Source organism: Schistocerca cancellata, chromosome 9, assembly GCF_023864275.1.
Source record: "Schistocerca cancellata isolate TAMUIC-IGC-003103 chromosome 9, iqSchCanc2.1, whole genome shotgun sequence".
Lineage (NCBI taxonomy): Eukaryota > Metazoa > Arthropoda > Insecta > Orthoptera > Acrididae > Schistocerca > Schistocerca cancellata.
Genome location: NC_064634.1, coordinates 101,881,118 through 101,907,889, shown reverse-complemented (window position 1 = coordinate 101,907,889; position 26,772 = coordinate 101,881,118). Strand labels below are relative to the sequence as shown.

The 26,772-nt window shown below is 45.1% G+C and overlaps 1 protein-coding gene across 3 annotated transcripts in view; it reads left to right on the top strand.

Moving 5' to 3' along the window:
• The window catches only part of LOC126100174 (TBC1 domain family member 4), an 874,659-nt gene that overhangs the window by 503,667 nt on the left and 344,220 nt on the right, over window positions 1-26,772 (top strand). The window contains exon 1 of one of the 3 annotated variants that reach the window (XM_049910724.1): window positions 3,467-3,597. The exons of the other annotated variants lie outside the window; for them this stretch is intronic. Coding sequence (XP_049766681.1) covers window positions 3,502-3,597 — 96 coding nt within the window. The 5' untranslated portion in view covers window positions 3,467-3,501. Of the gene's footprint in view, window positions 1-3,466; window positions 3,598-26,772 lie in introns of those variants that run through there. 3 annotated transcript variants of the gene reach the window in all.

Below are 26,772 nucleotides of genomic sequence, written 5' to 3'. Positions count from 1 at the left end.
TATAGTGGGCATGCGGGAGGCCGGGTGGACGTACCGCCGAATTGCTCAACACGTGGGGCGTGAGGTCTCCACAGTACATCGATGTTGTCGCCAGTGGTCGGCGGAAGGCGCACGTGCCCGTCGACCTGGGACCGGACCGCAGCGACGCACGGATGCACGCCAAGACCGTAGGATCCTACGCAGTGCCGTAGGGGACCGCACCGCCACTTCCCAGCAAATTAGGGACACTGTTGCTCCTGGGGTATCGGCGAGGACCATTCGCAACCGTCTCCATGAAGCTGGGCTACGGTCCCGCACACCGTTAGGCCGTCTTCCGCTCACGCCCCAACATCGTGCAGCCCGCCTCCAGTGGTGTCGCGACAGGCGTGAATGGAGGGACGAATGGAGACGTGTCGTCTTCAGCGATGAGAGTCGCTTCTGCCTTGGTGCCAATGCTGGTCGTATGCGTGTTTGGCGCCGTGCAGGTGAGCGCCACAATCAGGACTGCATACGACCGAGGCACACAGCGCCAACACCCGGCATCATGGTGTGGGGAGCGATCTCCTACACTGGCCGTACACCACTGGTGATCGTCGAGGGGACACTGAATAGTGCACGGTACATCCAAACCGTCATCGAACCCATCGTTCTACCATTCCTAGACCGACAAGGGAACTTGCTGTTCCAACAGGACAATGCACGTCCGCATGTATCCCGTGCCACCCAACGTGCTCTAGAAGGTGCAAGTCAACTACCCTGGCCAGCAAGATCTCCGGATCTGTCCCCCATTGAGCATGTTTGGGACTGGATGAAGCGTCGTCTCACGCGGTCTGCACGTCCAGCACGAACGCTGATCCAACTGAGGCGCCAGGTGGAAATTGCATGGCAAGCCGTTCCACAGGACTACATCCAGCATCTCTACGATCGTCTCCATGGGAGAATAGCAGCCTGCATTGCTGCGAAAGGTGGATATACACTGTACTAGTGCCGACATTGTGCATGCTCTGTTGCCTGTGTCTATGTGCCTGTGGTTCTGTCAGTGTGATCATGTGATGTATCTGACCCCAGGAATGTGTCAATAAAGTTTCCCCTTCCTGGGACAATGAATTCACGGTGTTCTTATTTCAATTTCTAGGAGTGTATTTCCGACTCAAACGAAAACGTGGCTATTGGATATTAAATACATACGCAGAAGCTCTAGAAAGTAAACTATTAAAGGACACAGATGATATTATAAAATTCGCTCTTGGTTAGGAACTCGTAAAAGTCACAAAATCGGTTACTTGCCTGTTGCTGCTTGTGTCTCGGCCGGCTACTGCTGCCTGACTGCGAATGACGCTGGAGTTGTGATGATGTCCCGTGTGTGCTCGACGGGAGACAGATCTGGTGATCAAGAAGACCAAGGGAACATGTCGGCTCTCTGCAGAGCATGCTGCATTACAAAAACAGCATTTGGGCGAGTTTTGTCCTTCTGGGAATCACCGCCTGGCACGCTGTTCACGAATGGCAGCACAACAGGTCGAATCACCAGACTGACGTGCAAATTTGTAGTCAGGGTGCGTCGGATAACTGCGAGAGTGCTCCTGATGTCATAAGAAATCGCTCTCCAGACCGTAACTCCAGGTGTAAGTCCAGTTTGTCTAGCAAGAAGAGAGATCGGTTGCAGGCCCTCGACTGGCCTGCTTCTAACACACACACGGCCATTACTGGCACCGAGTCAACTTTTATCAGAAAACACAGCAGATCTCCACCCTGGCCTCCAATGGGCTCTCCCTTGAGACCACAGAAGTCTCAAATGGCCGTTGTTTGGCGCCACTGGAATGCACGCTAGAGGGCGCATGGCTCGGAGCTGTCCTTGAAGTAACCTGTTTCTAACAGTTCCTTCTGTCACTATGGTACCACCTGCGCTCAAATTGCTGCTGCAGATGCAGTACGATGCGCCGGAGCCATATGTCGAACACGAGGGTCTTCCCTCTCGGCAGTGCTACGTGGCCATCCGGAGCCCGGTCTTCTTGCGATTGCGACTGTACATTCCTGTGACCACAACTGCTTGGAGTCGTGTACAGTTGGTACATTCCTGCCAAGTCTTTCTGCAGTATCGCAGTAGGAACATCCAACTTACCGTAGCCATATTACACGACCTGGTTTAAAGTTAGTGCGGTGTTGATAATAGTGTCTTTGTCGCGTTAAAGGCGTTGTTCACCATCATCATCTCACCAGAGGTAACCAACGCTCACGACTGTTACAGCGTGTATTTAAAGCGAACTTGATTTGCGTCCTCGTAGTGGTGCTCCTAATGCCACTCTTCCGCGACTGGCGCAAAATTTTAATAGACATCATCTTTCAGGTGTATAAACACGCCTGCCAACTTTCGTTTCTGTCGCCCAACTCCTTGTTGGAGTTGCGATCAGTTTTTTCGTCAGTGTATGTTATATCAGTTTATCTAGCCCGTCCTTAAGTATAGTATTTGACAACTTCCAAAATGAGATTTTCACTCTGCAGCGGAGTGTGCGCTGATATGGAACTTCCTGACAAAAAAAATTGTTCAAATGCCTCTGAGCACTATGGGACTTAACATCTGAGGTCATCAGTCCACTAGAACGTAGAACTACTTAAACCTAAGTAACCTAAGGACATGACACACATCCATGCCCGAGGCAGGATTCGAACCTGCGACCATAGCGGTCGTGCGGTTCCACACTGAAGCGGCTAGAACCTCTCGGCAACTCCGGCCAGCAAACTTCCTGAAAGATTAAAACTGTGTGCCGGACCGAGACTCGAACTCGGGACTTTGCCTTTCGCGGGCAAGTGCTCTACCAACTGAGCTACCCAAGCACGACTCACGACCCGTCCTCACAGCTCCAAATCTGCCAGTACCTCACAGAAGCTCTTCTGCAAACCTTGCAGAAGTAGCACTCCTGGAAGAAAGGATATTGCGGAGACATGGCTTAGCCACAGCCTAGGGGATGTTTCCAGAATGAGATTTTCACTCTTCAGTGGAGTGTGCGCTGGTATGAAACTCCCTGACAGATTAAAACTGTGTGCCGGAACGAGACTCGAACTCGGGACTTTGCCAGACGAGGTACTGGCAGATTTGAAGCTGTGAGGACCGGTCGTGAATCGTGCTTGGGTAGCTCAGTTGGTAGAGCACTTGCCCCGAAAGGCAAAGTCCCGAGTTCGAGTCTCGGTCCGGCAGACAGTTTCAATCTGTCAGGAAGTTTCATTTGACAACTTGTTCACCCGGGATACAAAACGGGCCCAGTAGCGTGGTTCTGTCTCCGTGAGGGCGAGACATGTGGAGGAACGCAGACAGCTGCGTACCGGGCGGCGGTAGTCGCTTTAAGGCAGGCAGGCAGGCTCGCCTGGTGTATTAGGTTGGGGGAAGCCAGGCAGCGGCGCCGGTCGCTGGGCTTCGGCGCCTCCCGCCCGGCCGTCGCGACGCCACCTGTGCGTGTGGCAGTGGCTGTAGTGGCGACGAAGGCTGCAGCCGCTAGCAGGTAGCCGGTAGGAGGCAGCCGCCGCATGGCCGTCCAGATGCAGCCTCCCGTTAGGTTGGGGGGCCGAGTTGTGCGCTTCCGCGTACCGCAGGAGCCTCGCCGCCTCCGGAAGTGTGTGTCGGTGAGTGGCTGCCCGCCTCTGCCGGCTTATTCCCTTCCCTGACGTCCCCTGTCTCGTGACGTCGCGCCACTCGTGTTCCCCACATCCTGCGGAGGGCGTTGTCTGGGGTATGGAAAACGGTATTGGATGTACATTTAACTGAAGTGTAGTATGTTGGAAACAGGGCTGTCCAGCCCTTTAGCTTACCTGTAAGTGCTGAGAAAAAAAGGGGCCGGGGGTGGGGGGGTGGGGGGAGGCCATCGCAGGTACCACCAAAATTACGGTACTGAGAGGTACAAGACATTTGCAATTCAAGCTTTTGTGTGTCGATCCTCTTAGCAGGTCGTCTCTGGGACGACGGCCGTTTACTATCGTGACAAATAAATAAAAACACCAACAGCCGTCCTTATGATTTTATTTTATTTTGTCGCTACCAGTTTCAACGCTTCAGTGCGTCATCTTCAGGCTGTTTTTCATGCGATACAGCTTGATATGATCCCCACGCATAACACATCAGTTGCCAGCGTTACTGGATATACAGATAATGTGTCAGCACTCCAACCATCAACTGCCAACTCAGTTGATGGTTGGAGTGCTGACACATTATCTGCGTATCCAGTAATGCTGGCAACTGATGTGTTATGCGTGGGGATCTTATTAACCTGTATCACATCAAAAACAGGCCGAAGATGACGCACTGAAACGTTGAAACTGGTAGCGACAAAATAAAACAAAATCATAACGATGGCTATAGGTGTTTTTATTTATTTGTCACGATTTGCAATTCAAGCTATAACAGCATTTCCGTCTACTACCGATCAGAACCACAGTTGTATTATCACCGTCGCCAGCGTAGTGTCTTGTACCATAAGGAAGCAAGGGAGAAGATGATGTTATGGGTGGCCAGTATCCCCTTTCTACAACACAAATGCAGACGTGAATTAACACGGTTCTTTATTTACATGAACAGGAAGCTACCTGTCATGAATTGAGCCTATGTGTTGTGATATAAGCTCATCATCAATAGTCCTCTTGCAGACAAGATCGGTAATCTCGCTTTTACAAAACTTCAGTCTCAGTGCTCTAGTCTCTGTGCACTGTTGTAGCCCGAGACAATTGCGCCCGCTCTGCGATCAAACTGACAAAAGCCAAACTGGAGTGTGAGTCAGTGGAGTGAGAGTGAATTAGTGGGTGGCGGCGGCGGCCTCAATACTTGCTGTCGAGATGGCGTTGGCGGCGTGTTGCTTGTCAGTGTCTCTCTGGCCCCTCTCGTGGTAGGCGCTCTCGATCCAGCGCCTACTATCGATCTTCATGCTACATCTTTGCCGACTCGTGTGCTGGCGACAGCTTACGCCAGCACAGTGGTGAAAAATATTCATCATCACAACTGCAGAGAAATAACACAGAATTTCCTTGTATTTCCACAAATTAATATCTTTGCACATCGCCAAGTCTCTAGTTTCGTAGATGCAACTGAAGTAGCTGTAAGATAACAGACCAGTGCTTGTGACAGATTGACCAGTTATAAGAATGTGACTCTCTATGATTGAAGTAGAGCACGGCCAGCAGTGTTGAGAATGGACTGGACCAATGAGACATTAGCATCATGTGGCACGAGTTTCAAATTGAAAACATTCAATTTATCATAACTTTACATAAATGAAATATTTGTTGGGCCACTTTGATTCTTGCTTTTGGCGATATGCGACTGGTGGGCGGTGGGTTCGAGATAGAAGCATCGATATTTTTAAAAATATCGTAAATTCGATATATCGATATTTAAAAATGATGTCGTTACAGGCCCTCGATATACCTAAAAAGCGTCGATATATCGGTGGAAAAAGATATCGACGTTGATGATGATGATGTTTGGTTTGCGGGGCGCTCAACTGCGTGGTTATCAGCGCCCGTACAATTTTCCAATCTTTGCTCAGTCCAATTTCGCCACTTTCCTGGATGATGATGAAATGATGAGGACAACACAAACACCCAGTCATCTCGAGGCAGGTGAAAATCCCTGACCCCGCCGGGAATCGAACCCGGGACCCCGTGCTCGGGAAGCGAGAACGCTACCGCAAGACCACGAGCGGCGGACGATATCGACGTTGCTGCTTGTAACAATATCGGCTGCAAATCGTAAATACATAGCTGTATATTTAAGTACTGATTTATTATTAGACATTCTGCACATCAGCAAGCTAGCAGCCTGCCTATCCTCCTTACAGCAAGAACTTAAACGAAAACGATGCACGTTCGCGCTTGGCGATAACCATTTTGTTGCCAAAGGTAACAGTGTGTGAGTGGCACAATAAGACGTGTCCAATGGGTCCATCGTTCGGTTTCGTCCGGAAGACTTCATGTAGACTTCCCTGTTTTTTTTTTAATTTTTCATTTCTGCCGACGCCAGCTGCCTAAAAGTTGTAGTGCCAGTATTGCGTGGTGAAGTTAAAGGCTGCAATTTCTGTTCGTAGCGCCAAACGCCGATTACGTCAGCGTTTCCCTCACACGTCTTCCCCCCCCCCCCCCCCTCCCCACAACGCAAAGACCATTTTCGTCATTCAGATTTTGTTCATCATTTTCAGCAACTGTTTTCAAAGAATGTCGATGTGAAGAAATAGGACACTACTTGCGTTAAAAATTGTTTTTTAATGTGACTGGTGTGTTATTTCTTCACATCGGAAATCTTATTTCATTCACACCGTCACCTCCCAGCGCAATCGGACTTCTTCTTTTGCGCCACGTGTACGAGCTTCACACAGTCAGAGGGAAAATATAGACGTGTTGAAAGCTCAGAAAGTAGTAAGACTCCTACACACAGTGAAAGTAAAATTATGTTCTACTACAATTTCAAAAGAACAGCTTCAAATATCTACCAAAAATTGTGAAAAAATATAATATAATATAAAATAAAAGTATCGGCACGCGAGTTTGCCATTTTGATATCGATATATGGGGGGGGGGGGGGGGAGAGAGAAAATATCGTCGATCTATATTGATATTTCTGGAAAAGTCTCGATATTATATCAACAGTCCTAGTTGGAGACTCGTGGCTTACAACGTAACACTGCGTTGTAGAGGATGTCGAGTCGTACAACTTAATATAGTACACTTGCAGTCCATCAAGTCGGCGAAACTATCACACATTGATCTACAAAAGACATATAAGCTGCAGCACATGCGCGGTCCTTGGGTTTTTCAGTTCTCCCGCTCTGTGTGCGCAAACTGTTGGTCCTAGAGAAAAACTGAATATGATCTCTTTCGTAGGAAATTAATATAGTTTCATTCTGTACTGGGATACGTTTCCGCATGAGCCCGCAGCTTTCGAGTTATTATTTACCAGACGATTTCGACTAAATCTCTAGTTGTTGTGATGAATGGTAGCTAGCTCTAAATGTAGAAAAATGTAAGTTGATGTGAATGAATGTGAAAAAGAAACCCCTAATGTTCCGTTACAGCATTAGTTGTGTCCTGCTTGACGAAGTCACGTCGTTTAAGTATCTGGCCGTAACGTTACTAAACGATATGAAGTGCAACGAGCGCGTGAGGATTGTGGTAGGAAAGGCGAATGGTCGACTTCGGTTTATTGCGAGAATTATAGGGAAGTGTGGCTCATCTGTAAAAGAGACCGCATATAGGATGCTGGTGCGACCTATTCTTGAGTCCTGTTCCAGTGTTTGGTATCTGTACCAGTTAGGATTAAAAGAAGACATCGAAGGAATTCAGAGGTGAGCTGCTAGGTTTGTTACCAGTAGGTTCGAACAACACGCAAGTATTACGGAGATGGTTCGGAAACACAAATGAAAATCATTGGAGGGAAGGCGACGTTCTTTTCGAGGAACAGTGTTGAGAACGTTTAGAGAACCGGCATTTGAGGATGACTGCAGAACGATTCTGCTGCCGCCAACGTACATATCGCGTAAGGACCACGAAGATGAGGAGCGAGTAATTAGTACCCATACGGAGGCGTATAGACTTGTTCTACTTGCATATGGAACAAGAAAGGAAATGACTAGCAGTGAGGCGGGGTACCCCTCCCTGGCTTGCGATTGCGTGTAGATGTACATTTAGATGCAGACACAAATTTAAGAAAAATGCACGGAAGTGGCCTGCAAACGTAACCCCACCATGACACTTACCTACACTGTACAAAAATTTGCGACTGCACGTATTATTTGCGATATTAGACATTTTGATCTCCGTTCACTGGGCTATTACACCACCATCTTAGTCGTTTGTTTAATTATCACTATTAATTTAAATTTTCCTTTGGGGGTATTGAGAGAAAAGACCTTTTTAAGCGTTATGCATAAATAAACTGCCTTTACAATTCTATCTCATTTTAAGCCTCACCAGCACAGCAATTTCTTAGTAAGAAGGCCGGAGAAACAGATTTTCCTGTTAATTTTATGTAGTTAAAATTCACAAAATAGTGAGGTAAAATTTACACGAACGTCAATTTTACATTTTTTAAGTGAACGACTAAGGCCGTGGTGTCATAATAGCTCAGAAAATTTAAGACAAAAGAAGATAACTCGTTTTACTTGTTTCATTACATTTGAAATTTATTTATGTTGCTGGTGTTCTGCGAGAATTAGTAGACTGTATTTCGAAATGATAGAGAGCATGAGTCAGTCGTCGTTTCTTTTCTAGCTTTATTAAAGCAGATCCACATTTCGGCTAGTAAGGAGCCATCATCAGTGCGGTATTTCAATGTTTCTATAACTGCCCTAGTACACCTACACCTGTTATTCGGGCTCCTGTCACAGTTCATTCAAGTCGTGAATGAACAGTGGTCGACAGTATCAACGAAGTGGTCTGCCGTTGGGAGAAATATGTTTCTCACCAGGGTGACTAGGCCCCTACGTTGAGAAATGAATACGTAGACATGAAGAATGAAGCTGTAGAATGTTAATATCAATAAAGCTTGAAGAGTGTTCACATAGAAAATTCTGAGGCACTGCTTTTCAACACGACCACATATTTTCATCTGTGAGTAACTTGTCATCGGTGAATAAACAAGTGTGTGTGTGTGTGTGTGTGTGTGTGTGTGTGTGTGTGTGTGTGTGTTATGGTGTTTTCAAACCAGTGTGAACTAAAAATGTTCTGAAGAGATCGTTTTGGTCTGTGTATTTTTATTTTATTTGTATCTTTCAATAGAAGTATGCTGTTCCTCACGTAACCTCTTTCTTCCATCATGTTCAAGCGAAGTGTTTCATCCATTCTGCCAAACGGCTTCACATAGTCTATAGGAGCTATGTCGGTTTTTGTTAGTACACTCTTTCATATGAACAGAATGGTTTTAGAAAGGACAAATGTTGCATGAACAAGGTGTCCATTATAAAACAACTAATACAGGAAAGAAGAGACTGCAATAGTGAAACCCTCAAAGTTCTTGCGTTATTAGAAACGAAAAACTGATTTTGTCAATTATGCACGAGCGAAAAAATTTATTTGCAGAACGGATGAGTAGATTTCAGTGCGACGCGACTAATTGTTTTAATCACAATGTCTTTCGCTTTGCATCCGAAACAATACACGGAAGCTGTCGATCATAATTTTCATGACGCGGTGCTCGACGAAACACGTGTGACCTGCCGTTAATGGAATAGATCGTGACTACGTGACGTAACAGGCAGTGGCTTTATGCACCGCACGTTTCAGACATAACTGCCTGTGCGAAGCTGTGACTTTAAGTTATTGTTCTTCAGGACACCTTCTGGCACTTCCCGACATGCAAGACAACAGTAAAAGTTTCGAGCGCGTGCAGCCGTGTTAATCATCCGTTGTAGCTACGAAAGCGAGCGCACACACGTTCAGAGGCACCGACGGGGACGATAGATACATGCAGGCAGCGGACGCTGGCTGCCGAGCCAGTGTTAGGACGCCGTCGTGCTCAGTGCCGGCAACTTCAGAGTAGAGCGAGCAGGTTGTAGGTGTGGAGATATTACCAGTAACGTCACGTCTGCCGAGAAGCTGTCTTACCGACGGAGAAGTAAGGGACAACGGAATATTGCTAGCGAGCGTAGACGGCATTGCGGTACGGAATGCGTATAGCGCATTTCGTGCGACTATGTGTCACTTCATTGAGCTTTGTGATAAAAGGAGCGTGCGTGTGTTGCCCGATCGTGTGTCGAGGCATGGCGAGGTCCACGAGAAAGACAGGCCGCGGCGCGTACGTCACGAAGACAGGCCTGAACTCGCTCGCTTGCGCAGATCAGCAGACGAAATGCGTTTCTAGACCTGTTAACTCGCAGCCGGGCATGTACGTACTAACGAGAATTACATCTCCTCCTGTAATCTGCTGCTCTGAAGTCTTACTGATAAACAGAACTAAATAATTAAATGAAACAACAAGTTTACTGTTACCAGTCACCGTTTTATTTATTTCCACGACGCGTTTCGAAGGTTTAAACCTCCATCGTCGCGTGGATTTACATTAGTTAGTATTGCATTTGTGTGTGTGTGTGTGTGTGTGTGTGTGTGTGTGTGTGTGTGTTGTGTTGTGTTACTATTTTTGGAGGAACTTGTGGCACTGCCTAGTGGAGAAACAAGACACTATTTCAGAATATGGTTTAGGATTACTTTTGACAAAAAATTAAACTGATATCTAATGGTAAACCTTAAATAAGTAAACTAGAGTACCTCCAGTGGTCACAGGTTCCTTTTGCTGTCGTAACACATCAGATGTATACTGCCACATTTGTAAACAGATACGGCGTCTGGAATCAGCTGGGTGCAAGGTTCGTATAGCAGAAGAGAAGACATAATCGCAAAGTGCAAAGAATATACATCGTAACAACATTATTACAGAATAATTGTTTAAAGCATTTGGAGGTGTTTGTTTTGGGGTGTCGAATATATGTGTGTGTGTACTTCAGGTGGTATATAAATCCAATTTTGACAAGTTAAAACAGCTAAACATTCGTACTCCTTTATACAGTCAGGTGAAATGTTAAAATGGCTTAAACTTCATACTTGTTAATAACAATTAGGTGAAATGTTACATACTTGAATTACAATGATCATATTGGCTACAGCAGTAAAATCATACATAGATGACACTCTTTGAAGAGTTGGGGAGAGAGAGAGAGAGAGAGAGAGAGAGAGAGAGAGAGGGAGGAAAGAATGATTATATGAGAGCAAACATTTGCATGACAAGGAGTCTTAAGATTACTGTTGCATATATTAGCTGCCTAAAGGTTGGGGTAATACATTGGTTAATGCTATAAAATATGCAGATATACATTTGTGTCAGTAACAGTCACGGTAAAGCCTAACCTAAAAATGTTCGCGTTTAAAGAACTAAATCAAAATTTAATTTAAGAAAACATGGCTCTGAGCACTATGGGACTTAACATCTGAGGTCATCAGTCCCCGAGAACTTAGAACTACTTAAACCTAACTAATCTAAGGACATCATCCACATCCATGCCAGAGGCAAGATTCGAACCTGCGACCGTAGCAGTCGCGCGGTTCCGAACTGAAGCGGCTTTTTTACAGCATTCACTCTCTTCTACTTAACAGTCCTCATTTCATACAAGAAGTGGTGCCTTATACAACTGATAATCATTTTGGCACGATTTTAATTTTATTGTACCCCAGTTCAGCCGTAACAAATTACACTGTTCTACAAAAAAATTTTTTTTTCTATTTCTGATAAAAAAATATTGTGATCCTAATTGTATTTTGAGTGCTGAATTGAAAACTGTTTTTGATTTTCTTCTGTCAGGGATAGTTTATGAGTAATAACAATTTTATTTCTCTTTTCAGTTTCTGATATAGTGCAGCAAACGTGAGGTGAAATTCGACAAACAAATGAACATCTTTATGATGTTATAAGTTCATCACATTAATGGAGGGTGGGATCTAACATATAACACAGTAACCTTTGTGTATACACTTTGAAGCATTTATTTGACTTGAGAAATTACAGAAAATTGACAAACAAAGAGCCACTGCCTTGTAATGCCCATGACTTTTTTCTCTTGTATTGTGAATCTTTCTTCTCTCGAATGATATTCCAGCAATAATCTGCTAACATAGAAGGTACCCACTTCCCTTCATAGCGCCTTTCTATGGTAGAAATGTCTTTATGGAATCTTTCCCCATGTTCATCCGATACTTCACTACAACTCTCTGTGAAGTAGTCCAGATGAGAGTCCATCATATGTACCTTCAAAGACATATTGCACCCTAAATCCTGATATGCTTTGATCATATCCTTCACCATTGCTTTGTAGTTAGTAGCTCTTCTTCTTCCGAGGAAGTTTTCCGACACCATCTTGAAACAGTGGCATGCGGTTTTTGTATTATGAGTTAAATATGCTTAAAAATTTGGATCTTTCTGCAGCTCCCTGATTTGTGGGCCCACAAATACACCTTCCTTTATTTTTGCAGCTGAAAGACGGGGGAATTTGGTAGCTAGATATGCAAACCCACAGCCTGTAGGATCCATGGCCTTCACAAATTGTTTCATCAGGCCAAGTTTGATGTGAAGCGATGGAAGTAGTATATATTCAGGAGCTACCAGATTTCCACGTTGTACATTCTTTTCGCCAACTTTCCATCTTCGCCTAGGCCATTTCTTTTTCACGTAGTGAGAATTTCGGTCTCGACTATCCCACTCGCAAAGAAAACAGGCATACTTTGTGTAGCCTTGTTGCATTTCCAGTACCATAGCAATTACCTTGAAATCTGCACATGTTTTCGATTTGTGTTCATTGTATTTTAATGAATTTAGCATCCTTTGTACGAATTCGTAATTCTCTTTTGTCAAACTAGCGTAAGGGTATTTTATTTCCGTTATGGAGCAAAACACCTTTCAGACTTGTTTTCGATGCATCTATGAAAAGTCTCCACTCCTGTGAAATATAAGTGAAGTTCAGCACTTTCATCAGGCCAGCAACGTCATTGCAAAATGTCAGTGCTTCGTCAGTTGAAAAATAAGAAATAAAGGCATGTTCTCTGTGCCTGAACACACTGATTTTAGTACTTTGGTGCAGTAGATTATACTCTTGTAATCTTGAACCAAGCAGCTGCGCCTTTTGTTTACTTAGTCCTAGATCACGTACTAAATCATTTAAATCTGCCTGTGTTAACAAATATGGCGATGACTCACTTGTGCAGTGATATAAAGAATCATCATCTGTGATTTCTTCAGTACTACTTATTTCACTGTCACTCGGAATTTGACCTCGAGCTCTTGAAGGTACTGGGAGGTTGTCGAAATGCTGCACTGGAATTCTCGCTGAAGGCAGATCTGGGTAAACAATGTGCCTCTTCGACTTTTTGTTTGTAAAACCATGAATTTTTATTAGACAGAAATAACAATCAGTAACATGGTCCTTAGGCTCCCTCCACACCAAGGGAACAGCAAACAACGCCACATTCTCTTTACCTTTCCACCACTCAATTAGTTTGCAGTAACATGTAGCACAACAGAAATTTGGTGCCCATTCTTCATCTTTGTCTCCTATCTCTACTCCAAAGTAATGTTTGTATGCTTTCTTTATGACTGAAGAAATTTTCTTCCTATTTCTGGCAAAAGTGAACTTCCCACAGATGTAGCAGAAGTTGTCCGGCTTATATCGACATCCACGACGACGTGGCATTTCTGCAAATTTAAAAATACCACTTTGGTAATACACCTGTATTAAATTAATAGTAGGGAACTAGAGGAACGCTGATGTGTAAAAACAAGCAGTCGTTTTACCTTCAGCACCAGGCTCAATCAGTTTACACACAGGAACTAAAAAATTCAACCATGCTCAGAAATTTGACAGACAGTTACTTGTCAGCCAAAACATCCACTCGTTAAGACTGACACAAATTGCGGCAACACCACTGTTGTAAACTCGATGCAGCTGCCCCTAGGAGGTGTGAAGCTTTACTGCCGAGGCAGCGACCCGCTGTCGCCGTTCGAGTTAATGAGATGTTTCATGTGGTCTTAATGACATAGGTGTGGCGGGGGATAACCTAATGATGTCTGATTCTTCCCACCTGCTGTTGCACAAGAAATTATCAAGTTCTATCACTACTGGATGCGGCAACATACCCGTATTTCTCTATAACGTCTGTCTGTTTGCCATGAATTGTGAATATACATATATATATATATATATATATATATATATACATATTACATAAAAAGTATCCCTGACAACGATATTTTGTTTACATATTTGAATTTCCCACGGTAAAATGGTCTAGAAGCACATACTTTAATGTCAGAAATAGAACCCATGTCGAACAGTGTTATAAGTAGGCCTACGGACTTCCGATCATTGTAGAACTAATAAGAGTGAGACTCCATGATAGCGGGTTCCTGTAGAAGACGCAATTCTAGTTTGTATGTACACAATTAGTTACCAGTTAACAGGTGTAGAAACTGCAGGAGTGAGCGAGCGAGCGCGCAGGCTATCTTCATGACGTACGCGCCGCGGCCTGTCTTTCTCGTAGGCCTCGAGGCATGCTGTATGACGTCTTGCAGGAATCTCGGCGAATAGGGTTTTAGGAAATCTTAACAGTTATCTCGATCAGTGTCGATATGGTTGGCGATATACAGATCGTGACCTCTCGTGTTACTCTGTACTAACTTGAGATGCTGCCACACGGAGATAATAACAAGTGGAAATCTTCTGAGTATTGACAGGACGTTACGTAGAGGAGGCTTGTACGTGACGACGAACGCTACCTGCGATGAGCTGAAATGGCAAGAAACGTACACTCTGCATCAGCTAATGGAAAAAGAATGGCGGAGGATCGTAATATGATACACACTCTACATGATGAGTTTCGCTCTCGCACACAATGCTGTCTTACATTAATATTGTGTGTGTGTGTGTGTCTCAGAGAGAGAGAGAGAGAGAGAGAGAGAGAGAGAGATGTGAGTAGGGAGGTGGGAGTACTGTACGTTATGGAAGTCCCAATTATTTTCTCTTCAATGTTATATGTAAACTGGAAGATTTTTGTTTCTGTATTTTTTGCTTGTCACCGAGTTGAATTCCGACCTTATACGTAAGAATTACATTTTTTGTTTATACTCGTATTTGGAATGGAAATTTGTGGTAAGTTCCTTTGGGACCAAACTGCTGCGGTCATCTGTCCCTAGGCTTACACACTACGTAATCTAACTTTAACTGACTTACGCTAAGGACAACACACACACACAAACACACACACACACACACACACACACACACACACACACACACACACCTATTCCCGAGGGAGGACTCGAACCTCCGGCGGTAGAAGCCGTCCTATCCGTGGCCAGGCGCCTGAGACCGAGCGGCTACCCGGTGTGGCCCTCGTATTCCTGAAGGTTGATTTAACACACTTACACACGACAAACAGCTGTTACCCGCGGCTCTGCTCGCATGCCAGTAGTTTTATTGTGATGAGCGACGCTGAGTAAGTAAGCTATTTACGTGCAGTGAAAGCTGTCCTCACATGTGTGTCTGTTCGTGTAAGCACAGCTCGTAATGTAATGTAATGTAATGTAATGGACAGAATTATCCTGTTGGACTATTACACCCGCCCGCCCCAGCATTGCCAATCGGACGGAAGCTACGCTTCAGCAGTTTGCTTGGGAAACACTGCAACATCCTCTGTAAGCCGAGAACTTTCACCGTGGCCGACCGGTGTGGCCGAGCGGTTCTAGGCGCTACAGTCTGGAACCGCGCGACCGCTACGGTCGCAGGTTCGAATTCTGCCAGGGCATGGATGTGTGTGATGTCCTTAGGCTAGTTAGGTTTAAGTAGTTCTAAGTTCTAGGGGACTGATGACCTCAGAAGTTAAGTCCCATAGTGCTCAGAGCCATTTGAATCTTTCACCGTGTGACTGACACATTTTTGGCGACCTGAAAAAAGATATGCGTGGATGTCGATTTCAGTCGGACGAAGAAGTCCAAGGGAGGGGGGTGATTTCGTGGATCCGTCAGCGGCCGCCCGCGTTCTGCGAAACAGAAATTGATCGTGACGTCTCCCAGTGGGTTAAATGTCTAAACACGTTTGGTGATTACTTTCGAATGGAGCCAGACCACGGTCCCCTTGTGGCGAGTAACCTGTTTTCATTTCGCTGTTCCTTTTGCATTTGATTCGATTCGCTCAAAGTTGGAAACAAGTCATAACACAAACATGGAACTCGTTGTTTTCCGATTGCTCTCACGTCAAGAGGTAAGTGGTCGCCGCACTGGGCTTCATTATGAGAAACAGCTCACTAACTTCGTAATTAAGATTATTTAGGGACTCTTCTGTTACATCTTGCCATAGTAATTCCATATTTAAGGTTGAATAAACAGTGCACTATTTTTGTTGTATTGGTATTTATTTATTTCTAACTAGTTTTGAACTTACTGGGCCATCTTCGCTACAGTCTGGAACCGAGCGGCCGCTCTGGTTGCAGGTTCGAATCCTGCCTCGGGCATGGATGTGTGTGATGTCCTTAGGTTAGCTAGGTTTAAGTAGTTCTAAGTTCTAGGCGACTGTTAAGTCACATAGTGCTCAGAGCCATTTTTTGAACTGGCCCATCTTCAGGAAATAACTGATTGGCGTCTGCTAGGCACATTAATTATTAGGTATCTAACAATTATAATTAAAAATGCAATGCAATTTCACAAAATGTTGTTGCTTAGCGTTGAAATTCCGCTTTACACGATGGATAATATTAAGCACAATAAATGATGAAAATACACAGTGTTGCAGTATTAGAGATTATATGGTTATAATGCTAAAGTTTATGAAGTCTTGATAGTGGCTGAGAAACTGCCAATCTGAGCGCTCTTCATTTATCTTATGCAACGAAGTTGTTTTACATTTTAAATTACATTTCACGCAATGCGCAATATTAAACGCAGTACATGATTAAAATGCACAATATTACAGTGTTACAAGTTATATTATTATAATGTTAGAGTCTGTGAGGTAAGTAAGGTAAGGAACATGAAATTCTATTGTATTTTAATTTTGTATATCTGTATGTGACAGTCTCTGGATATGTGGCTGGTTGATTCCATCAAATGAGGCTTAAAACTAGGGATATGCTCCTGTATCTGGTCATTTATATTAAGCTATTTTTACTTTTATGACTAGTCACGTGACCACGTATACTGTCGTCTAGATCAGCAGCTTCCACACTAGCCTAGGTTGTGCCGAACAGTAAATAACGATGTGCGACCGCCTTGAAAGAGATCAGAATCATAAACGTATCTAAGTGCCGCATCTTCAACAAATTAATTTATTTTCGTAATTCGTCTATCCGTATAGCGTCGTTCCTTAGAATTTTGTTCTACGATGATTTTTCACCTTTCTTTTCTGTCTCGAACACTTCGTTGCTCATGTACATAATAGCATTTTTATTTGTATTCACAGTTGCAGCAGTGCTGTCGATGATTTTATTGAATGACATTCCCACATCTCTGTTAACATTTTTTATCTTTGTGGAAATATATAAGTAACATGCAAAATCATTTTTCTCCATTTACATTGTACAGGAGGCCCCTGACTAAGAACGACGCTGATCTTTGCTACTCCCAACATTTGACGAACTTGCTTCTACTTATTATTCACTATTACACAACTAACAATATACGAGGGGGCATCCAAAAAGCAGTGCAACATTTTTTCTGAAATCTGGTTGTCTTCTTCAGGATTGCAATACACAGTATTATTTCCCACTCCTTTGGCTACAAAACCCTATTTTCGAACTTAATCTGTGCGACGCCATCCTATTGGGAGGGCCTGTATGGCCACATGGTACCACTCGACTGGTAGAATTTGGAGTCAACGTTTTGCTGTATGAATAATCTCCCCATCATTCGCCTACCGATTCATCGGGCCAAACATATGGAAGTCGAAAGGTGCAATGTCCGACCTTCAGGATGGGTGAGAAAACCACAGCTTCGATATCTGAAGTAGTGTGCCAGCAGTACCAACACAGACGTCCAGTTGAGCAGCGAGGTATTTGATAGAGATCCGTCGATCACCTCGAATGAGTGTGGCCGCACGTTTCAGCATTGCAGGAGTCACAGCTGCGTGTGACCTGTCGGCACGCGGGAGATCGGATGGGTTTGTGCGACCTCGTTGCGATGATGACACACGCCTCGCCCAACGACTCACCGTGCTTTTGTTCACTTCCATGTCTCCATAGACATTCTGCAAGCGCCTATGAATATCTGCGATGCTATGTTTCTCCGCCAAAAGAAACGTGTTGCCAGCTTTCTGCTTGGAACCAATCTGTAACTGCCGTTTTGAAAGCCGCGTATTACGCCGGCACGTATCGGAATTTCATGAAATTAAAAAGAGACTGAAGCGGGAATTTTGCACGATGACCCACATCAAATTGCGCATTTTTCTCGTTGCATTACTTATTGAACGCCTCTCATACTGACTCGTGCAACTGTAAGAAATGAAAACAGACACAACGACAGGTTGCAACGGATGATCCCTCAGGGGAATAATCTGGTTGAAGCGGCATTATAGAGCAGGGAGGAAATACTGTAGTCGAGCTGGTAAAAGTTCGGAAACCGGGGGTGGCTGCTGCTACAGGTTTCGTAAGATTAGGTGGAAGGCTACCCAAACCTCACCTTTCTGCTTCCTGCTTAACTGTCCCTACTACAGGAATTCTGGACAGAATATAGACAAACCTATATTGTGTCGGCAGAGGAGCAGACCGCTTTAACGTCGATGCCCGAAAACTGACCTGTCGGCGCCCTTAAATGCGGAGTCGACGCGGAGGAGTTAGCAGCCGGAGCGGGTGACGTTCCCCGTGCTACGGGACTGTGTGTTTACCGGAGCAGAAGAGCAGCTAATTAGGCGCGCGACCCCGGCGGTAAACAGCCGCGCGTCCTGCCGGTAAACACCGCCTTCCTGCGCGAGCTCCCGATACACCCCCCCTCCCCCCCCCCCCCCACCAACCCTCGTCACGACCGGCGCGCCGAGGCTAAACAGGAACGCAGCTGCGGCTCGTCAAAATTTCATGCCCGCCAACTTGCCTCTCAGTTTTTGGTCGCTCTTGGAACTGCGGGACAAGTTCCAATAAAGTTTTTAGTTAGAATGCAGCGCTACTGCCGTGCGCTTTTTGTAATTCACGGGGAATAGTTGACCTGCTCGCTGCAGAACGGAAATTCGTACAGCGCCAAGCTCAGCGATATCAGAGGTGTACGAATTCTTCTTCTAGCCATCCTGCCCTTACCTGCACCGCGGCCATGAAAGCAGTTCAACCTGCCGCATCGAAGACACAAAGAGAACTTACCGTGCGCTGAAGCACGGTGGTTAAAACAGGCCAACTTGGAGTTTCCGCAACCGTGACGAGCTTCACGCGACCCATTCAGCCTGCTTCGCCTGACAACAGGTTGTGCTGTCCGTCCGCCTTGACGTCAGAATAGCTACGCACGTGTCTGCGCAGGTAGTTTCACGCAGCTCATTTATCATAACGGTGGAAGCAGCAAAATGAAAAAAAAAAAAAACAAATTTAAGGACATTGAGGACAAATTGACAATTGGAGAATGTACAGGGTGATTTTTTTCCACCGTGTACAAACTCTAGGGATTGATCGATGAGAGGATACGGAACAAAAAAGGTCTAATGAACTTACGTCCGGAAATGCATGGTTTCCATGCTAGAGACCATTTATGCAGTCGTACTTTGTTACAGAGACAGCGGTCTAATACGCGCAGCAGTATGCAGCCACAGTTACATTATGCGCGGTTTCCTCCTAGAAGGTGGTACTGTCCCTCATCAGTCATGCCCTGGCGCCCTCCCATGCTACAGTAATTGGTGACGGGTCCGATTCACTCCTCTTGATGACTCACCTTGTAGTGGATGTGATACAGCATTGAACAGAAAGGTTACGCATTCGAATCGAGAGCTCGCCGACATTGTGTTTACTTACGGAAAGGCAAAAGTCATCGGGCGGCCCACAGCAAGGTCGTTTCAGGACCCCTAATCCCTCCGGCAACAACCACAGCATTCAGTTTTGTGCAATAGTGTTTCGCCATTTGTCTGAGATAGGGTCGTTTCAGGAAGGTGGAAATCATGAAGGACGTACCCGAAATGTTCGGGCGTCAGACTTGGAGGAAAATGTGATTAACACTGTGAAGGATAAGCCAGACGACCGTGTGGAAAATTCTCCATGACAACTGTTACTACCCATATCACTTAAAGCGTGCACAGAGATTACTAGCGAGAGACTTTCCACATCGGGAACAGTTTTCTCAGGGTTTTTTTTCACCAGGCAACCACGATTCAGGGATTTGTGTCATCCCTCCTATTCACAGATGAGGCCACCTCTACGCGGAGTGCTGTAACAGTCATCTGTGTGATAGTATGAAGGGTCCCCATGGTATGGTGACAGCAAATTATCAGCATCGGTGCAGCCGGAATGTGTTGGCTGGGTTAATAGGCGACCGTATTTTGAGACCAGTCTTCCTTCAGTGTCTCCTATCAGGCCGGCACTATCAATGTTTCTTGCGGGTGACTTCGGCTCCCGTGCTGGAAGAGGTGCCATTGATGATTCGAAGGGTTATGTGGCTGCTACATGACGGTGCTCCAGCCCTCTTCGCCGTCAATGTCCGGACACATCTCAGTCGTGTCTTCCGTGGTCGATGGATCGGGCGAGGGGGTCCAGTTGCATGGCCTGCTCCTTCACCGGATCTCAACCCGTGCGATTTCTGGTTATGAGGCCATCTCAGTAGTATCGTGTATGCAGAGCCCATTCCAGATGTGGAATGCCGGGATAGTTCCTTTGAAAGGGCACGGCCGACTTCCTTCCCCATCCTTCCCTAATCCGATGAGACCGATGACCTCGCTGTCTGGTCTCCTTCCCCAAACAACCCAAAATCCAGATGTGGAGACGGTGTGAGCAGCATATTCGTGCTGCCTTTGACGCTGTTCAGATGCAACCTGGTCGATGTGAACGTGTGTGACAGAACATCCTACGGCGCGTACACGCATGCGTTGAGGCACATGGAAAGCATTTTCAACTCAAACTGTAACTGTGGCTGCATGGTACAGCGCGTACTAGACCGCTGTCTCTGTAACAATGCATGATTGAATAAATGGTCTCTCGCATGGAAACCATGCATTTCTGGACTTAAATTCATTAGACCTTCTTTGCTCCGTATCTTCTCATCGATCAATCCCCAGAATTTGTACACGGTGAAAAAATCACCCTGTACAGCATTCGTGAAACAGAGCCTAAGTCCAGCTGGGGAAAAGTTTTCTTGTGTTTATGAGGCAGTTTCAAATAACTCGATAGGTGTCTCGAGTGCTAATTACGTAAAATTTACTAAACATTCATTCGGGAACCTCGAGTATGTTATATATTTCACTAGCAGGTTCCTCACTCCAATTACATTTTGCAAGAGGCCTGAGGCTTAGTGGCTGGCTAGTGTGTGGAAACGTGTGCTGTGAGGACTTGAGTGGTCCGAGGTACACAGAGCCGAGTTCGAATTGATGTGCTGGCCCCCCCAACTCGCCAGATGTGAACCCGATCGAACACATCTATTGGCCCAAATGGCTCTGAGCACTATGGGACTTAACATATGAGGTCATCAGTCCCCTAGAACTACTTAAACCTAACCAACCTAAGGACATTACACACATCCACGCCCGAGGCAGGATTCGAATCTGCGACCGTAGTGCCTAGAACCGCTCGGCCACTGCGGCCGGCCAAAGGTGGACATACCGCCCATTAGGTAGGTGGTAATAATATCCTGGATGATCAGTTTATATGCTACAGAGATCATAGAACGCAGGAAACAATGGTGTTTGGTATGTCAAAGCCATCTTCAAATTCTGTGCTGAATGCGTGTGTGCAATATTTCGTTTTGTTACATTTCTTCCATAATTTCCATTCCGACAAAGTCATCCTAAAATTCAAAATTTAACAGAAAATCCGAAGTCCACATGAAAATACGAGTTCGGATCGCGGGACCCGCGCCCCGTTTCACTGATTTTCAAGATCGGTCAGCTTAAATTTTTTTGGTAGTGAAACTGTATTATTTACTTCAAAGGAATACAGTTCTTGATCTTTTATTTTTCAATAATGTGCAAAATAAATTTTAATCATGAAAGCGCTAAGGAAGCATTCTTCCGTCGCCCAAACGCGACTGGAAAGGGTTGAAGTCCTAATAATAGGTACAGCAAGAAGTACCGTCTGTTATCCACTGACCAGCGGTTTGCAGAGTATACCTGTACCGCCGGAGGTGAGAAGTATCGCTCAGTTTTGTAGGGTTTGTTCTCTTTCGTTATGGGTTCAAATGGCTCAGAGCACTATGGGACTTAACTTCTGAGGTCATCAGTCCCCTAGAACTTAGAACTAATTAAACCTAACTAACCTAAGGACATCACACACATCCATGCCCGATGCAGGATTCGAACCTGCGTCCGTAGCGGTCGCTCGGCTCCAGACTGTAGCGCCTACAACCGCACGGCCACTCCGGCCGGCCAGGTTCTGTTTACGGCATCATTATGGTAGCATCCGTGTTTGGCGACATCGCGGTGAACGCACATGGGAATCGTGTATTCTTCGTCGCCATACTGGCGTATCACCGGGCGTGATGGTATGGGGTGTCATTGGTTACACGTCTCGGTCACTTCTTGATCGCATTGACGGCACTTTGAACAGTGGACGTTACATTTCAGATGTGTTACGACCCATGGCTCTACCCTTCATTCGATCCCTGCGAAACCCTACATTTCAGCAGGATAATGCACGACTGCATGTTGCAGGTCCTGTACGGGCCTTTCTGGATACAGAAAATGTTTGACTGCTGCTCTGGCCAGCACATTCTCCAGATCTCCCACCAATCGAAAACGTCTGGTCAATGGTGGCCGAGCAACTGGCTCGTCACAATACGCCAGTGACTACTCGTGATGAACTGTGGTATCGTGTTGAAGCTGCATGGGCAGCTGTACCTGTAACGTCATCCAAGCTCTGTTTGACTCAATGCCCTAGGCGTATCAAGGCCGTTATTACGGCCTGAGGTGGTTGTTCTTCTTACTGATTTCTCAGGATCTATGCACCCAAATTGCGTGAAAATGTAATCAAACGTCAGTTCCAGGATAATATATTTGCGCAATGAATAGCCGTTTATCATTTGCATTTCTTCTTGGTGTTGCAATTTTAATGGCCGGTAGTGTATATTTCACGTAAGAATCATGAAGATACGAGAAATTAGGACTCATGTGGAAGCATGTAGATAGTCGTTTTTCTCTCGTTCTGTTTTCGAATAGAACAGAGAAGGAAATGACTCGTAGTGGTACAGGGTAACCTCCGCCACGCTTCGTAAAGTGGACTGTGGAGTATGGATGTAGAGGCAGGTTTTGTCAGCAGAGAACTAGTAACAGCAGAGTGGACTGGTGAGGAGACAACAGTAATACTTCAAACCTTTTAAAGTTGCCGAAGTCGACTGTTGGCGGTATGACTGTGGACTGGGATCGTGAAGGAACAACTACATCTAATCAAAGACCAGGCGCGCGTCTATACTGAGGGACCGTCGAGGAATGCGGAGGTTGCTTGTGGAAAAGTCGCACGGAATCAACAGGAGTCGTCACGTGTGAGTTCCAAATTGCTACCAGTAGTGCAGCTAGTACAGTGATTGTGCTGAAGGAGTTAAAAAGACTGGGATGCAATGGTCGGCTAGCCACACATTTCTGTAGTGAGTTCTAAGCGGCGTTAGAGATGGTGTAGAGAGCGATGTCACATGCGTAAGAAAACACTAAATGCGGAAGTACGTGAACATAATTTCCAGCATTGATTACTGCGTGCGATAGAGGTTCAGGGACGATGATTATATCAGCATGACAATGCACCGTGTCATAAAGCATGGTCTCTGAGGTAATAGTTTGTGGACGGTAACATTGCTGAAATGTACTGGCTGCCCAGAATTCCGACCTGCCCCAATGGAACACATTTCGGATTAGTTAGAACGTCGACTGCACGGTAAACCCCGGCACCCACCGTCAGTGTGCTCTCTGGTTTCACCTCGTGAGGGAAATTGGGCTGGGCCGGCCGAAGTGGCCGTGCGGTTAAAGGCGCTGCAGTCTGGAACCGCAAGACCGCTACGGTCGCAGGTTCGAATCCTGCCTCGGGCATGGATGTTTGTGATGTCCTTAGGTTAGTTAGGTTTAACTAGTTCTAAGTTCTAGGGGACTAATGACCTCAGCAGTTGAGTCCCATAGTGCTCAGAGCCATTTGAACCATTTTTTGAAATTGGGCTGGCATTCCTCCACTAACACTCAGACACCTCATTGAAGGTGCTGCTAGCAGAGTTGAAGCCGTCGCAAATGTGGAAGGTGGACTCACCCCATATTAATGTCCACTTATGGCTGTCCCGATACTTTTGATGTGATAGTGCGCCAATAACCCTGTATGTCCCACCGCTCTCCTCGTTGGAAAACGAAACGGCGGAAAATTTGGTGTGGTTGGTGGTTACAATATTCCTATTTCAGCAGTAGGTGCTACTCTTCAACAAAAACAGCTCACAAGACTGATACAAAAAATAAGACCTCAGATGCAATAAATACCATTATTCCTCGTTGTAATCCAACTGAAACAAATTCTGTATGTAATACTTGATATGTACCTTCTCCAACTATATTTCGTCATCATTGGATTACTGTAAGTAATGTTATTGCTTATCCAATAATGAAGAGGTTAATATATAATAGGTGAAGTTATTTAACTAGTCCTGATGCTAGAACTATTGTTCCAGTTGCTTCTGTTGATGGTGAAGATCTATAATATACTAACATGGAGAGGTCGCCAGCGGTGCGATTGACTTTCCGAAACCATTCATACGGTGATGTAGGTTAAGGTCCCAGGTGTCACACTTTGCAGCCATCCATCCTGGTGGACCCTCATTTATGAGTAATCGACGATTTAAAAAAAATCCAGAATTTCTCGTGCTGGTCTACAGATTCATAACAAAAATAAGCGTATGGCATCGTTGGTCGGGAGGCCCCTTTTCGGGAAGTTCAGCCGCCAAGTGCAAGTCTTATTACATTCGACACCACATTGGGCGACTTGCGCGGCGGAGATGAGGATGAAATGATGATAACACAACACCCAGTCCACGAGCTGAGAAAATGTCCAACCCGGCTGGGAATCGAACCCGGGCCCGCTTGCATGGGAGGCGAGCGCGGTACCACCCAGCTAAGCAGATGGATTACAGATGCATAAATGGTGTGCTACACAGACGCGTTGTGTAGTGTAAAGGTTAACATACGGCCCTCACAAGCAGAAGGTTGTTGGATCGAATCTTATCACATGCTTTAAATTTTTTCATTTTTAAATCTTTGTCAAAATGAATTTGGTGATTATTTCCATCAAATTAATTGGTTTAAAGGTATTTTTTGTTTCTCTTCTTTTGTCACATCATTTTAATCACTGTATTAACTTTTCGAGTTGCTCACATTTTTTCTTCCTATCATTTCTTCCTCTTGGAATCTTTGTTCATATGAGTCTAATCATTTTTATATATTAACTTCGATTTAACATCTTTTATTTTATCGTCCTATTATTTCGTCCTTGCATTCGTTACTTCCATTCATCATTTTGCTTGAATTTAGTTTTACTTATAATCCCTTCTTTCATTTAAGCATTCATCTGCATTACTTTGTAAGCAGCGCAATAAGAGTTTATGCTTTAAATGTTTTTATGACGATTACCGTTGTGGATTGGCAAGACAGCCAACCCACTATGACAGGAAGCCGAAAGGCACGCGTTTAAGCTCACGCAGGCTGGTGTGAGGTCTGGAACAGGTCAAGTAATTGAGACTAGCAAATAAAGTACGTATCTGCTGGAATACTTAACTTTAATCCATAATTGGTGAACATCGCTCTTGACGGTACATGTTTTACAGCATCAATAGTAACTGGTAATGGCGCCTTGCTAGGTCGTAGCAAATGACGTAGTTGAAGGCTATGCTAACTATCGTCTCGGCAAATGAGAGCGTAATTTGTCAGTGAACCATCGCTAGCAAAGTCGGCTGTACAACTGGGGCGAGTGCTAGGAAGTCTCTCTAGACCTGCCGTGTGGCGGCGCTCGGTCTGCAATCACTGATAGTGGCGACACGCGGGTCCGACGTATTACTAACGGACCGCGGCCGATTTAAAGGCTACCACTTAGCAAGTGTGGTGTCTGGCGGTGACACCACAGATAGTATCCAGAGCACACTGTTCGAACCCACAACGCTTCGCACATTAGGCCTGTACGTTAACCGTTAAGCAGCACAGTCTCTCTCAGTAGCTTTTTTTTTTTTTTTTTTTACAGCTGTAGATCATAATGTGAAATTCCGAAATTTTTATTTCATCGATTACTGGAAAACAAGGGCCCACCAGGATGGATGGCTGGAGGGTATGATACCTCTTAATCTACACCACTGTATAAACGGCTTCAAAAAGTCAACTCCACCGCTGAGGGTCTCTTCCCTGTAAATGTAGTACTCTTTCCTAGAATACAGAGGTGTTATAAGGGGAGGCCACGATGTTGGAATCACGGATTTACTTCGAACTTTGTTTGCCTTCGTTCGGCGATTAAAACAACATAGTGTGCAAGTAGTAAGCGCTGCTCTGGCATTCGTTCATTGTGTATCTGGTGTATCAGCGAGAAGGTGCCGGCCGTAAGACGGTAGCGTAGTCCAATGGCATACCGACACGATAGCTCTGCGTGTTCGGTCAGAGTGTTAGATGGCCTCTGAAATAAAAAAAACTGAGTTATTCGCTCAACGATGAACGTGAAGAAGCGTCATGGGACGTCCGTCCCGAACAAATTAAATGAACGAAAACGAACAAAATGAGATTAAAAAAAATGTGGCTAGCTCTCGCGCTTAGCAAGAGTATCGTGGACGGGGCTGCGGTTCGAATCTCATTGCCTCTTAATTTTGTAATCTATATTTTTTCATCACTGGTCACTTTATTTAAGTTATGACATTTGAGAGGTAATATAGTAAAAAAAAAACACACGTGCATTTTCATGAAGGAGTAGTGAAATTCATATGTTATTTGATTTTTAAGTGTTTTTAATTAAAATTTTCAAGGACGAGGGACAGACTCGGAAAGGCCAAGTCAAACCTCGACAAATGATGATGCGAATGACGTTATTCACAATCGTAAAATACAGTAAGTCACAATGGGCCAAGCCACAAAAGTAATGTACAATTACTCGTAGGATGTGCTCTCAATATGGTATTTG